The 15,617-nt window shown below is 35.6% G+C and overlaps 1 protein-coding gene across 1 annotated transcript in view; it reads left to right on the top strand.

The window, feature by feature from the left end:
• TMPRSS3 (transmembrane serine protease 3) overlaps nucleotides 1-15,168 on the top strand; it is a 58,779-nt gene extending 43,611 nt beyond the window's left edge. Inside the window, exons 9-13 of the mRNA XM_007493179.3 lie at nucleotides 1,187-1,356; nucleotides 2,099-2,194; nucleotides 8,606-8,748; nucleotides 11,195-11,347; nucleotides 14,752-15,168. Coding sequence (XP_007493241.2) covers nucleotides 1,187-1,356; nucleotides 2,099-2,194; nucleotides 8,606-8,748; nucleotides 11,195-11,347; nucleotides 14,752-14,769 — 580 coding nt within the window. The 3' untranslated portion in view covers nucleotides 14,770-15,168. The remainder of the gene's footprint in view (nucleotides 1-1,186; nucleotides 1,357-2,098; nucleotides 2,195-8,605; nucleotides 8,749-11,194; nucleotides 11,348-14,751) is intronic.
• The last annotated feature ends 449 nt before the right edge of the window (nucleotides 15,169-15,617 follow it).

Genomic DNA, 15,617 nt, shown 5'->3' with positions numbered 1-15,617 from the left:
CTCAAAAGACCCTTGGGAATTAAACACTGGAACCATATCATTTTATTTTTGGTTAATTTTATTTATTTGTTACATTACAGTTTCCAAGTACCTTCCTCTCCTTCTCCCTACCTGTACTAGAGAAGGCATCATCTGACAAAAAAAGAATATGTCCATATAAAACTTTTTCTTGCTTGTTTCTATATATCAGTTATTTATCTGGAGCTGGACATAATCTTTAAATAATATTTCTGTTGCTGTATATAATATTCTCTTGGTTCTGCTCATTTTGCTCTTTATAATTTCATGTAAGTCTTTCCATTTTTTCTTCTTATTTTTTCTTTTTTTCTATGTTAAAAAAATTAACAAGCTCATTATTTCTTATGGTTCAGTACTATTCCATCACAATCATATTGCCACAATTTGTTTATCCATTCCCCAATAGATGGGCATCTCTTCAATTTCCAGTTCTTTGCAACCAGAAAGCTCTATGAATAAGTATTTTAGAATATATAGATAATTATCAATATTTGAAACATACATTCTTTTCTTTTTAAAACATTGATCATATTTAGGAAAGAAAATTAATAGTGGTATTACTAGTTCTTTTTGGGCATAATTCCAGATTGCTCTCTAAAATGGTTGGATCTGTTCACAGTGCCCCCATTTTCCCACATCCCCTCCAACATTTGTCATTTTGCCCTTTTATCATTTTAGCTTATCTAAGAGGTCAGAGATATCTCAGAGTAGTTTTGATTTGCAGGTTGGCATCCACTTTGCAACTTAGTGTTAGAGAGTTACTTGATGCACTAAAGATGAACAATTTGTCCATGGTCATAGAGTTGTCAGAGTAGCTTCAGAGGCAAGAATTGAACCCAGATCTTTCTGATTTCAAGCCAGAAATAGTTTTCTGTTGACCAAAGCCACACCAATTCTTATGTAAATACTTTTTTTGCTTTAATAGCTGAGTAAAAATCTGTCTTGTTGGATCTCTAAGTACCTACTTAGTATCCAAAGAGTTCTGAAGACGTCCTGAGAAACTGGTAAGGAAGTCACTTGAAAGAAAAACCAAATAGAGCATAATATGTGACATGAATGCTAACATGTATTATAACCTCCTTCGACACTAGTTTTCGCAGTATTTGTAGGTAGATATTTTGTTTTATTTTTGTTTCCTGTACCTTTACCATCTTTAATTCCATTTCAGCCTGTACATGCCCAGTTCATGGACCATACAAGTGGGTTTGGTGACCTTACTAGATACTCCAGCTCCTTCTTATTCAGTGGACAAAATCATATACCACAGCAAATATAAGCCAAAAAGATTGGGGAATGACATTGCTCTAATGAAATTAGCTGTACCTCTCACTTTCAATGGTAATTTAAAGTGTGATTTCCTTGTTGTTTTCTTGCTTTTTAAACTAAAGTGATAAGAACTACAATGATCTCCAGTGTTGCCACTTGGAACCATTCTGAAATGATAATCCTTATTCATCTCCTGAATGGCTTCATAATAATCTGAACTTCTAAAAGTGCAGGATTCTATGTTTCATGAGAAAATAACGAAATACATAAATCTTTGATCAAGGTAGAGAGTCCATCATGGATTGCAAAGGCTTGCCAATAAAGAAAAATATTTTAGACATATCTAAAATGCAGCTAAAATGGAAAATTATTCTAGTGTCCCCATATATAGTGTAATAAAATCTTATTCGACTTTGTTATAAATCCCTGGCAAAGAGGTCCATAGATGTGACCTAGTATGTAGTAATCTGTGTTGGGTTACATATGCGTGGCAAATAATAAAGCAAGTTATTATAAAAAAAGAGGCAAGAAGGAGAGAAAGAACATATGAACTTGAAAATAAATATTATATTCAGAATGTTAATGTGATCATTGACAGATTACTCATAGACATCTCTGTTCTATTCTAGTGATGTTGTTATGTGGGAGACCATGGGACAAATCAATAGTTCTTAATATTATCAAGAGCTCATATTTTCCATATGGTTTCATTTAATCTCTACTGATAAATGTTAAAGTGAGAAGAAATTACATTTTTCTCCATCTTGACTCTTTAGTTGAATCTAAAAGAAAATATAATTCCCTTTGTAAACAGATATGATTCAACCAATTTGTCTGCCTAATTCTGAAGAGGATTTCCCTGATGGGAAAATGTGCTGGACATCAGGGTGGGGGGCCACAGAAGAGGGAGGTGAGTACTTTAAAATTTCCTATTATGGAACCTGATATACCAACCTATGGCCCCTGATTGTGAGGAATTAGAGGAACTTTTCCCCAAGAGATTTTGGATGATTTTATCTTATATCCTGGAGGATAAATGGGGAAATTAAGTTCATTGTCATTATTATTATTATCATTATCTTGTTTTTGAATTGACTTTTTGTTTTTTACAAATTCTTTTAAATGTCTTAATTGTCTGCAAAAATTTGAGACCCCTCTCTTATCTAGTTAGGGACAGATTTTTTTCTCTTAGTAGTTGATCATTCTCACTCATATGTGAATCTCCCACAAAAGTTGTTTCAGGTTCAATGAATCTGTTGGTCTATACCCACTCATCACCATAGCTCAGAATTCCCCCACTAATGAGTTTATTTATTTATTTTAAAACTCTTACCTTCCATCTTAGGATCAATCAAATCCTGTCATACAAATTTATAGACCATCAACCATAAGGGTTGATCATTACCTCAAATAGTATGACCCTGGGCAAGTCATTTAACCCTAGTTGCCTAGTTCTTACTGATCTTGGAACTGATCTAAGACAGAAGGTAAAAACGATTTTTTTAAAAGGGTTGATGAGTGAAGGGATTATACATGGGGAACACATATGGAATAGTTATTAGGCAAAAATACTCTTTACATTGTTTTCCTTGTACTTTAAAAAATGTATTAAACAGGTAAGAAACTGGGGTCCCTTATAGATGATGGAATGTTAAACAACATGATCAAATTATCCTCTTCAATAAATTTTGTAAAATTTGCAGCAAGAAAATAATTATATGTCAATTAACTGATAAAATATTTTCATATTCAGTTTGCTGGTGACATCTTTATTTTATAAATATTCATACTGAGAAATTGCATGTTGAATGCTCTGGTTCACAAAGATCACCTAACAGAATGGATAACATCTGGTACTCAATTTAAATTGTATTATTAACCAAAAAATTTTTACTTTTGTTTTTCAACTTTAAAATCTCTTTTAACATTTATGCTCATTTCCCATCTCTCTCTCTCCCTCTCTCTCTCTCTGTCTCTCTCTCTGTCTCTCTGTCTCTCTCTCTCCCTCTCTGTTTCTCTCTCTCCCTCTCTCTGTCTCTCTCTCCCTCTCCCTCTCTGTCTCTCTGTCTCTGTCTCTCTCTCTCTCTCTGCCCCCCCTGTCTCTCTGTCTCTGTCTCTCTCTGTCCCCTCTCCCTCTCTGTCTCTCTCTCTCTCTGTCTCTCTATCTCTCTCTCTCCCTCTCGCTGTTTCTCTCTCTCCCTCTCTCTGTCTCTCTCTCCCTCTCCCTCTCTGTCTCTCTGTCTCTGTCTCTCTCTCTGTCCCCCCTGTCTCTCTGTCTCTCTCTCTCTGTCTCTCTGTCTCTCTCTCTCTCTCTGTTTCTCTCTCTCTCTCTCTCTCTCTCTCTCTCTCTCTCTATATATATATATATATATATATATATATATGTTTATGTAAGGCTGTGTAGGATTATGTATTATACCATATCTCTCTAAGTTTTGTTCAGTTTTAGAACACTAATATATGCTTAATCTTCAGAAAATTTTTTTCTATGATATCACTGTCAAGTAGTAATACAGCCTGTCATATCCTTGTTAATATTTCAATTAAATTTTTGCATTAATATTGATTAGGAATATTAGCTTATAGTTTTTTTACATTCCCCATGATATACAAATAAAGACCATACTTTTTGTCATAGAAGGAAGTTGTAGGACCCCTCCTCATATTTTTTTTTATATACTTTATGTTGAATAAGTAGAATTTGCTTATAAATCCATATGGTTCTATTTTTTCCTTTGGAAATTCATTTATGGTTTATTCAATTTCTTTTTCTTAAAAGAGTGTTATATAAGTATTCTATTTGGTCTCATTATCTGAGCAATTTGTATTTTCCTAAATATTCATCTACTTTATTTAACTTTATTAGTTTTATTTGCATATTATTAGGTGAAGTAGCTCCTAATAATTTCTTTGATTTCTTATTCAGTGGTTGTGAATTCATCTTTTTCATTTTTACTACTTTTTGGTTTTAATCTTTTTTTTTTAAATTAAGTTAGTTTTTATCAATTTAAAATGAGGCTTCTTGGGGCAGGTAGCTCAGTGGACAGAGAGTCAGGCCTAAAGATGGGAGGTCCTGACTTCAAAACTGGTCTCAGACACTTTCTGTTCTGTGTGGCCCCAGGGAACTCACTTAATCCCAATTGCCAAGCCCTTACCACTCTTTTGACTTGGAATTGATACTTCGTATTGATTCTAAGACAGAAGGTAATAGTTTTAAAACAATAAAATAAAGCTCCTTTTCAAATTAGTTTTATTATTTATTTATTTTTATTATTATTAATTTAAATAAATTTAAATTTAAAATTCTGTTCCTTTCTCTCTTGATTTTTAGTTTTTTTATTTGGGATTTAACTAAAAAAACTTAAAAATTACTTGTGCATCCAAATTACATGTTATCTCCCATTTGTCATCTTCCTCCTGTTCTGTGTAAGGGGTTAAATTTAGGGGTTATTGACTGAATATATCATACTAGTGGTTACCAGGGATTAATTCAATCCCAATAAAATACTCAAGTCAGTTTGGGATTTTTATGGTGGTTTAATTACAATCGAGGGAAGAAATTAAGAAGAAGAAAGATCGAGGAAAGAGAATTTAAACTGTTCCAGCCCAGGCTGAGCCAGGCAGGAGTTCAGAGGCCTTGGCCAAGGGGCCTTCTCAATCTAGTTTGGCTACTAGACAAGAGGCCTCCTCTGAGATGAGGGGTCTCCTAGGAGGATAGCCTTTTAGGAGGTAAAGGAAAAAGGAATCAGCCTAAACACTTACCCAGGTCACTCAGGGAAGATGCCTCACCTAACCCATGCTACAGAGCTTCTCTAGTCACCTCACCAGCAAGCCACAACCCCCAAACCACCAAGATGCACAGCATGCTGCCATGAGCCACATGAGCCAGAGAGAGAGCCATGTCTCTGCAAGAGAGGCTGGAGAGAGGAAGTGAAGCAAAATATATAGACCATTCTTTACATCTTTTCCTGGATCTCACATGTACCAATGGTAGCTTAAGCTTGACCTAGGACAGCCCAGAGGGTCTGTCAGTTGTTTGTTATTTGTCACTTGATAGCACATGACTATCATAGGCTATTCTCCTCAACACTTAATTCTTAAGTAGGGGTGTATACATTCCTGGTTGCTAGGATTTTAAAGACTAATCGGGGTGGAGAAAATCTAAAATTCACATCTGGAGTATGCTGCTTTTCCTCTTCCTTTCCATTCTTTTTATTTAAGATCATCAAAACAAAACAGAACCACTTTCAGGCCCTTTGCCTAATGACACTGCCTTTATAACTCCTGATAAGGATAGAGAACCAAGAGATGAATGGATGATCATTTTTTATAGGCATGTAAACATTTTGTATTTCTTTGAGGATTTTCTTGTTGAAGTTTTGTTCTCATTCTCTTCTGGGCTCATGTCTTGAATCTATTTTTCACCATAATAGTTTGTTTGCTATATTTTCTTCCAGCTTACTTCTTGACCTTGGACTTTGTGGTAGGGACAGGCTCTGTACTCTTCTCCAGGGGATGTCTGGACTGAGCTTCTGTCTTCTTGGGTACTTCTTTTGTTATCTTGAGACTGATGAGTGTCATCTTGTTCTAGAATATTCAGGAGAGCTCCATCTGGGGGAGCTATAGTGTTCCCAAAGTAGTGTGCTCTTAGGTCATATCTGCTCCCTGTCCTTCCCATCTGAGCTCCAGATAGTATGGAGGGACCTGTTTCTGGGAGAAGACATCCTGTGTCTAACATATTGATGGAAGTAAACTTTTTTTGATGAGCTGAATAATTAGAATAAATTGTGTCTTTAAAACTGCCAGACAGGGACAATCTTCCTCTCTTTTTTTTGTACTCTCTTTCCATTAGTAGTAGTTGATTGGGTGGTAGGAAGGGTTGCCTTTCTGATTTTCCATCTTTTTATTCTGTGGCCACAAGAATTGGGCTGGGGGTTGTATTTTAGTTTATTTTGTTTGCCCTTTGAATTGAGCCAAATGGCCTTAGAGGAAGGATTCCAAGGTGGACATTATAGCTGGTTAGTCCAACAGGGAAGACCTGAGAAATCAATGTACCTCTGACTTGGGTCCTAGGAAGTCTTTGGACTTTGAATTTGGGACTATGCTGTGAAGGAACATCCTGTCTACTAGTGGAAAGAATGTACAGAGAAGAGGAAGACCATCCCTGTCTGGCAGTTTTAAAGACATAATTAAAGAGGTTACTTCCATCCATGTGTTAGGGGAACACAGGATGTCTTTTCCCATAAATGGATCCCTCCAAATTAGGTGATATGGATATGATCTAACATTGTTATTGATGACTTATTGACCAGAAGAAGAATGAGATATGAACCTAATTCCTTTCCTTTCCCCAGAGTATGAGGTGGTGGTGAAAAATCCTGCCCCATGTCTTGGGATGTATGTCTGTGGAATTATTATTATAACTCAGAAGGAAATATTCTTTTGTAAAAGCTCAGTGTTGATATTTGTCATATCTGGTCTTCTTTCCAAAGGAGGGTGGGATAGGCTGAAAGATGATGAAATAACCTCTAGGAACTAAAGAAATCATGCTATCCAAGACATGTAGTCTTATTTGTTTATTCATAATGGTGACTTTGTAAGGCATGTCTGAGTAGCTTGTATACCTTTGATCATAAGGAAAAAAATATGTCCCTGAGGTGGTGGTGGATGGTGTGAAAGGTGACAATAGGCTACTTATGGTCAATATTTTGTCCTATGGAGGTGTGGCTAGTTCCTAGTTGGATCTAACAGATACCTAGCATATATTAGGATTAGAATAAAAAACTAAAATCCAGTATGTATCTACCATAAAAGTATACATATCCTTTCTCTATTAATTATCTTAATATTTTAAAAAATTTGTGACTGGTCAAATCCCTGAGCATGAGATGTGCCTATTTCCCTTGACTGTGCATCTGATATATTTATGATATTTGTCCACCTGTGTTAATCATTCCAGACAATTCCCCTTTTCTTCTTCAGAATTGTCAACAGAATTTCATTTTCAAGTGGATTGCATTTCTCTTTCCTTGAAGAATTCTAGGTCCTGGGATCCTTTTTATAACAAATTCTGCATTTTTTTTCTCCTTCTATCTTAAGAGGAAGAAATCATGTTTCTTCCCCCAAAGAAAAGACTCTTTCTCTTCCTCCCTCCCAGTTTTACGAGGACATTTAGGGTCATGTCCCTAAATCCCCTGAGAATGACTGTGCAGCAGACAGAGAAATGCAATGCAATCCATCAACAAGTAGCTATCAAGTGCTCACTTTGGACTCGATACTGAGGTCTTTTCTATGTGTGGAAAATCTCTTAACCCAACTCTACATCTCTTTCTCTTAGGCTGCAGCCACTGAAAGTATTATGTTCTTAAAGCTGTTGGTGCATATATTTCACATCATCTATAATCCTTCAATATGTGTTTGTAGGAGGGGTGAATATTCTTCCCTCCCCAGATTAATTTGTTAAGTGCCATGAAATAGGCTTATAAGAAGCTTCTTCCCAAGGAACTGAACAATCAGCCTCCTTTTTTTTTTTTTAAGACTCCAAGGAACTCTTTTGTTGGTCAGGCAGAGAATTAATAGCTCGTAACCCTGTTTAAAAATCGAATTGGGGCAGTGGGGTGGCTCAGTGTTTACAGAGCCAGGCCTAGAGATGGGAGATCCTGGCTTCAATTCTGGCCTCAGGCACTTTCTAACTGTTTCTCTGGACAAATCATTTAACCTCAATTGCTTTGACTTCACTGCTCCTCTGCTTTGGAATGAATACTTAGTATTGATTTTATGATAGAAGGTAAAGGGTTTAAATTAAATAAAAATTGGATTAAAGTACTTAATTTGTTTTGACTGTAAAATTTCCATCTTTTACAACTATGTACATTATTGGTCATCATTTCATATTCAATCGAGGTACAGATTCAAAAACGAACCCTCAAAGAATGATTGGAACCATTCCCTTTTGGTGTTCATGATTATTATTGTTATTAGTTAGTGTAAAACTGAATGGCATATTATATATGTTTGGACTTTCTTGACTTGGACAAACCTGCTATATTGAAATATGAATTTACCAATAAGAAATAGAGATTCGTTTTTTAATTTTAATAGAAATTTTTTTATATTTTTTTAATTTTATAGAAATATTCATCAAAATCCTACTTCTAGTAAGAATGACTTTCATATATGTATGTATCTATGTATATGTATATATGTCTGTATATATTTATGCACACACATATATAGTTTCTATACTTAGATTTTTTCCCTTTATTATACACATCATTTTTAATGTACTTCTAATGAAATATCTGCACATATTTTGCAACAGGAGATGCCTCGACAGTCTTGAACCATGCGGCAGTTCCTTTAATTTCAAACAAGATTTGTAATCATAAGGATGTGTATGGTGGAATCATCGCTCCTTCAATGGTCTGTGCAGGTTATTTACAGGGTGGTGTAGACAGTTGTCAGGTAAGGAGTTTTCACTAAAACTTATTCAAACGAGCTTAAAATGCCAAGACAGTAAAATGAAGCTTAACTGGGCCTATTTAAGCAAAAAAAAAATCTGTACTTTAGACTTATATTGAACTTCTACGTTATTTACACTTCCTGGAGTTATAGTCACTTTTTGGATAATTGGAAGGTAAATTTCCAGAATGACAAAAGATGCATTTGCTTGAGAGTGGCTTATGTGATTTGCTTAGTGTGCATTTGAATTATGGCCATTCATTGCAGAAATTTGAATGAATGTCTTAAATGTTAGTTTGTAGAAATTTAAAAACGAGATGATCAGTTTCTACCATGCATTATAAGTCCTACATTTGGCACCAAAGATCACTCCAAATGAGATATTATGTGGTTACGTAAGGTCCACATTGGAGAGGAAAATGAAGAAGCCCTCTTCTAAAGCTTGTGTCCACGTACTAAGAGATTTTCTTACACTTGACTAAGATGGGAGTGAGATTCTGTCCATTCTCTAAATCTGTGTTACTGCCCGATTTTTAGCATTCATCATTCTACAAGGCTTTAGGCTCCTTCTGAATATTTAAGAATCAACTTTCCAAAGCCATTATAAACTGACTTTAGCATATCTCCATGCCAGTCACTAAGATAGTTTGTCAGATTTCTTTTTTTTTTTTGTAAATGAAAAGTTACATTTTTACTATATATTAGGTTTTCTTATTATTTTTTTGGAAGAAATTCCATAATTGGTGAGGAGCAAGCTCAGCTTGGAGTTCTATGGTTTAAGATCTTTGAGCTTAGCTGAAGGTGGATGGAAATGTAGGATTAGAGTGTTTCCTGTTTATTAAAAGTGTGTTAACAAGGGACGTATTAGAAGGTTTATCTGGGATCCCAGAAGCTAGGGAACTCTCTCTCTGTCTCTCTCTCTCTGTCTCTCTGTCTCTGTCTCTGTCTCTGTCTCTCTCTGTCTCTGTCTCTGTCTCTGTCTCTCTTTCTCTGTCTCTCTGGGATCCCAGAAGCTAGGGAACTCTCTCTCTCTGTCTCTCTGTCTCTGTCTCTCTCTTTTTCTGTCTCTCTCTGTGTCTCTCTGTCTCTCTCTCTCTCTGTATCTCTCTCTCTGTCTCTGTATCTCTCTCTCTCTCTCTCTCTCTCTCTCTCTCTCTCTGTCTGTCTTTCTCTGTCTGTCTCTGAAATTATAACTGGAATAGTTGGGAGACCTGGTTATCAACTGATTTCAGGATTGCAATCAGGAAATAATTGAAATTAGACATTCAGGATTATAGATATGTAATATAGTTATGAGCTTTCCCAAAGAATAGTGTCTTAAAATATTTTTGGTCAGAGTCAGGAGGATGGCCTTGTATTATTCTCTTAAGTAAGGAACAAAGCCTTCTGATGGAAGAGTAACAACCTTTTCCCTTGGGATACTGCATATCATGCTGGCTCAGACTATAAGGTTAGGGGGAAATAAAGTGGCAACACACAAAGATTTTGACACATGGAAAAGGCTTTGCTATTTTATATTTTTAAGTATAAATGGATACACGTATAACAATATACATTTTTCTGGGCCCAGAGAACTTGGGTCTCTGCCCCCTCTCCCTCTTCAAAATGAGGTCCCTCACAAGAACCAAAGAACCTTTAGAAAAAAGAATTCTACTCTTTCCCCATTCTCCCTCCTCCCAAGTACTAAAGTGAATCACTCATGTCTTGGGTTTGCCTTATCTCTAGGGTTTCTCCAAAAAAGGGAGACTCTGTGTACGGTGTAAACCAAATGTTGGACAACTATTTATTTCTTCTGTATAAGAAATGCTTAATATAAGGAATTCACAAACACACTTTGACAAACCCTTAAGCAAGCAGCAGCAGTAAAATACTATATTCTCTTAAATGGATAAGACTTAAAATGGAAGAGTGTGAAACACTTTGATGACTACTAAGTAATCACTTTCACTTTGGCTCTGCATTGTCCAACTCCCTCCTCCAAGTCCAGATAACTCTAGGCCATAGCTTGGGTTCCTTGTCTCAGTACTGGTGATCTCCTCCTCCAAGATGTCCTATAGTAGATGTAAGAGGCACCTTCAATAGTGTATCTGTTGATGGGAGGTCCTGGGTTGAAATCTGACCTCAGACATTTCCTAGCTGTGTGACCCTGGGCAAGTCACTTAACTCCCATTGCCTAGTCCTTACCATTCTTCTACCTTGGGTCCAACACAGAGTATTGATTCTAAGAAGGAAGGTAAAATTTGTTTTTTGTTTTTTTTTTAAGTGTATCTAGTGTCCATTGGGAGATCCAGGAGCTACTGATGAACTTAAATTAATAAGATTACATCCAAGGCTTGAAATGTTCATCCCTTGCTATTTAGTCACTCATGCTTAGACAACAATGTGTCCTAGTATATGAGGTTAAATTGATGTTGATCGACATTTTGTTTCATTTTATTTTCACATTAAGGGTGACAGTGGAGGACCTTTGGTCTGTGAAGAGAGGAAGATTTGGAAGTTGGTAGGGGCTACCAGCTTTGGAATTGGCTGTGCTGATGTAAATAAACCAGGGGTCTACACCCGTATCACTTCTTTCTTGGACTGGATACACGAACAGATGGAGGTTGGTATCTCACTGTATAACCAGCTTCCTCTATTTGTACCTCGCTTTGAACTCCAGATAGCTCTCTGGTTCAAACTAAAGAGATCCCATCAGGTCCCCTAAAAGCATTTCTTATTTTTATGTATAAGTTCAATGAGGTTTTTGCTTTCAACTTTGGTATTCAGAATTTCTATTTTGACGTTTAATCATGAGGTTTTGATCTCTTAGTTTTCCTATTCTTTTAGCTTTGATGTGTTCTTTCTCTCTTTTATTGAAGAAAATGTTGAGATATAAATTTTCCCCTACAGCCTACTTCAGCTACATTTAAAAAATCCTGGTATGTTGTTTCATTGCTGTCATGAACTTTAGTGAAATTATCTATTGATTATACAGGTTTTTTTGACTTATCCATTTTTCAGAAATAAATTATTTAAAGTCCAATTAATTTTTAATAATTTCTCCAATATATTTTTATTGTGTTGTAGGCCATAAAATATGAATTTCACATTTCTTGTTTTCTTCATTTGTTTCTAGGATTTTATAATAACTCTAAAATTTATGACACTTTAACACTCACAAAGCACAAATATATATATGTATATATATATATATAATTTGATCCTCACTACAACCTTGAGAGTTAGGCGTAATTATTATCCCCATATTACAGATGAGGAAACTGATACTGAAAGAAGTTAAGGTTACACAATTAGTAAGTGTTTGAGGTCAGGTTGGAACTTAATTCTTCCTGACTCCAAGTGTAACAATCTATCTGCTGAATCAGTTAATTGCCTAAACTACAGTCAATTTTTGTAAAATTAACATTTATAGTTGAGAAAATTGTACACCCTTTTCTTTTGTATTTCTCCAATCTCCAGAAGTGTAATAATCTAACTTTTCTAAAATCTTTTATTAATTCATTATTCTTTGGTTCAAGTTATCTAGGTCTTAAAAGGATTACATTGAGACTCCTTACTATTATAATTTTATATGATATTTTTCCATTAAATCTTTTTTGTAAAATATTTAGATGCTATATCATTTGGTACATGTGTATTTGGTTTTGATAAATTCAATTTCTAGGGAATCTGTTAGCAAATATTAATTTTCCTGTCTATCTATTTTAATTGAGCCTATATTGGCTTTCTCCTCATATAAGATCATGATTACTTTTGTCTTTTTAAAATTCAACTGAAGCATTATATATTTTGCTCCAGTCCCTTATCTTAATTTCCCATCAATCTTTGTTTCAAGTGTCTTTCTTATAAAAAACATTTTGTTGGATTTTGCTTCCTAATTCACTTCTGTCCTCTTCAGTTTTATGAGTGAGTTCATCTCATTTATTTTCTCAGTTTGGCTGATTATTGAATATTTTCCTTCTATCCTATTCTTTTATACTTTTCTTTCACTTGGTTTTGTGACCTCTCTTTATAAAGAGCAGAATGATGAGAGCAGGGTGTGCTTAGTAATAGATCTCTGAATTTGATGCAACCTGCTTCTGCTCCACTGCCCCTCTTCTCTTTCCTTTTCACAGAATCCAATTAGTCAGTCATTAAACATTTATTAAGCACCTACTGTGTGAAAGGCACTATGCTAAGTACTGGATATGTAAAAAGAGGAAAAAGACAGTCTTTGATCTCAAGGGGATCATAATCTAGTTGGGGAGACAGCAAGCAAACAAATAAATCCAAATAATTCATGGGTAGGATTAAAAAGAAATAATTTTAAGAGAGAAGACAGTAGAATTAAGAGGGTTAGGAAAGGCTTCCTTTGGGTAAGAGTTTAGTTGGGACTTAAAGGAAGCCAAGGAATTCAGTAGCCTGAGATGAGAAGGAAGTACATTCTAGACATGGGAGACAACCAGAGAAAATGCCCAGAGCTAAGAGATAGAGTGTTTTGTTTGTGAAACAGTAAGGTCTGACATAGAATTGAAGACTGTATGGTTGAGAGTATGGTAAAGGACATCTGGGAAGGTCAGAGGGAGCGAGGTTATATCAGAATTTGATCTCTCAATAGAGGATTTTGTATTTGATTTTGGACGTCACAGGACCCATTAGAGTTTATTGAGTAGGGAGATGACGTGGTCCTTTAGGAAAAACACTTTGGTGGCTGAATGGAGGATAGAGTGGAGTAGGGATTGACTTGAAGTAAGAATACCCATCTGCAGGCTGCAATCGTCTGTTCATGAGATGATGAAGACTTTCCCTCAAGTGGTGGCAATGTCAGAGAAGAGAAGGGGCATATTCAAGAGACATTACCAAGGTGAAATCAATAGACTTTGGCAACAGATTGGATATGAGGAGGGGTTAATCAATAATAGCCTAGGATGTGACTTTCTCTGGATGTTTCCATCAAGATTTGGTGCATTTTTAGATCTGTTTGGAGGAAATTGTGGAAAGGAGCTCACTGCATTGCTTTCTACCACTCTGCCACATTGGCTCCATCTTTCTCCTATTGCTTTTTAAATGACTCGTCCTCTATTTCCACATGTCATATTCCTCCCTTCAGGGTTCAACTCAGGAGTAACTTTGCCTCACATTTTCTCATTTCCACCCTTCAAAGAAAGTTTGCATGGACCATTCCTCCACACTCCTCTTAAACTCCACTCATGCTACATATTTTGGTTTAGTAATGTCATAATCTTTTAGCTTTGTGACTTCCATCAGACCTCCACTACTATATGTTTTTGGAGAATAGAGTCTAATAGTATAATCCCAGATCCTATCACAATGTCATATACATTGTGTTTAATACATGTTTATGGAATAGAATGACTGAATTAGTAATTAATTATCAGTACATGTCCATGTGAGATGAGAATTTCTGTAGCCACCAAGAAAATATAGAAGAGTTTAATGAAAGTTTGCTTGCTATCTTCTTCAAGATGTGAATGGGGAGGGGGTAGCTGGGTGGTTCAGTGGATTGAGAGTCAGGCCTAGAGACGGGAGGTCCTGGGTTCAACTCTGGTCTCAGACACTTCCCAGCTGTGTGACCCTGGACAAGTCACTTGACCCCCATTGCCTAGCCCTTACCACTCTTCTGCCTTGGAGCCAATACACAGTATTGACTCCAAGATGGAAGATGAGTGTTTAAAAAAAAAAAAAGATGTGAATGGGGATCATACATACTTCCATGTATTCATAGATATATCTACTGACTGATACAATTTCAAACAAGCTGCTAACTAAATCTGTGGCCTCTGTTTGGGGGGAATAGGAATGCTTTACCAAAGAATTAACTATATATTTATATAGATTACACCATGAGCTTTCTGTTGTGTGCTCTAAATTTATTTTTCAATGGCATCCCAAAGTTTCAATAGTACTGAGTGGAGAAGCCTACTTGAACAGAAATGGTAAAACTGCTAAAATAGAAAGCAATAGTTTAGACATTTTAGAAAAATTAACCACTGTTTCTATTTTTAGAGGGAACTAAAAACTTGAAGACTGCATGGATGGGCCCCGGGATTATTTTTCACACTTTGAATTTCTACTCTACAGCACGTCTGTCCTCTCCTCCTGAAGACTGATATGTAGAACTTAACTTCTGGCTAAGATCAGAGGTCTCCATTATTCTCCTTGAGTATTCACAACAGTGCCTGGCAGAGAGTAAGAACTTACAAATGTTTTACCTAGCTATCACAAATAACAGGAACCACGCACAACACACTGATTTTTCTCAAGGAATTTTATAATCATGTGATTGAAAATTAAATAAATGTGCTATTTTAGATTAAATATCATGGTACTAGACACCAGGCCACCAACAAAACTTCCTTCTTTCAAAATCTATTTATATGTCAAAATTATGTTCATTAATAAATCATTTTCATGTATTAAAAATGAATTGTTGCTAATTTTTTGTTTTGAAACCTTTTGCCTAGGAGGAGAAAATGAGCTTAATCTTGGTGTGAATTAATTAACATCCAGGTCTGTGGTCATTAAAAGAAACCAGAAGCTTAATTGCTTGTGTAAGATTCAGGAAATGAAACTCTTAAGATTAAAAGGGAAACAAATTGCTTTTGATCTACTACTCATTTGTTATGTAGGTCTACAATTCTCTACTGGATCTTGGGGCTCGGTTAGTCCACCCCTCCTCCTTTTCCACTCAGGTGTTCCTTTCCTTTGTACATATACATTTATTTTCCATTTGCAACTAAATAGTAGATACAAAACACTCATAAGCACACATTGAGAGAAAAAAATTTAAAGAAGCAGAAATAAATTCTGTTGTATTCTCTTGAGAGAATATTATTATTATTATTATATATTATTATTAACCTCATCTAAGC

Source organism: Monodelphis domestica, chromosome 4, assembly GCF_027887165.1.
Source record: "Monodelphis domestica isolate mMonDom1 chromosome 4, mMonDom1.pri, whole genome shotgun sequence".
NCBI lineage: Eukaryota > Metazoa > Chordata > Mammalia > Didelphimorphia > Didelphidae > Monodelphis > Monodelphis domestica.
Note: the sequence above shows the minus strand (reverse complement) of the source record. Positions and strands in the feature narration are given on the sequence as shown.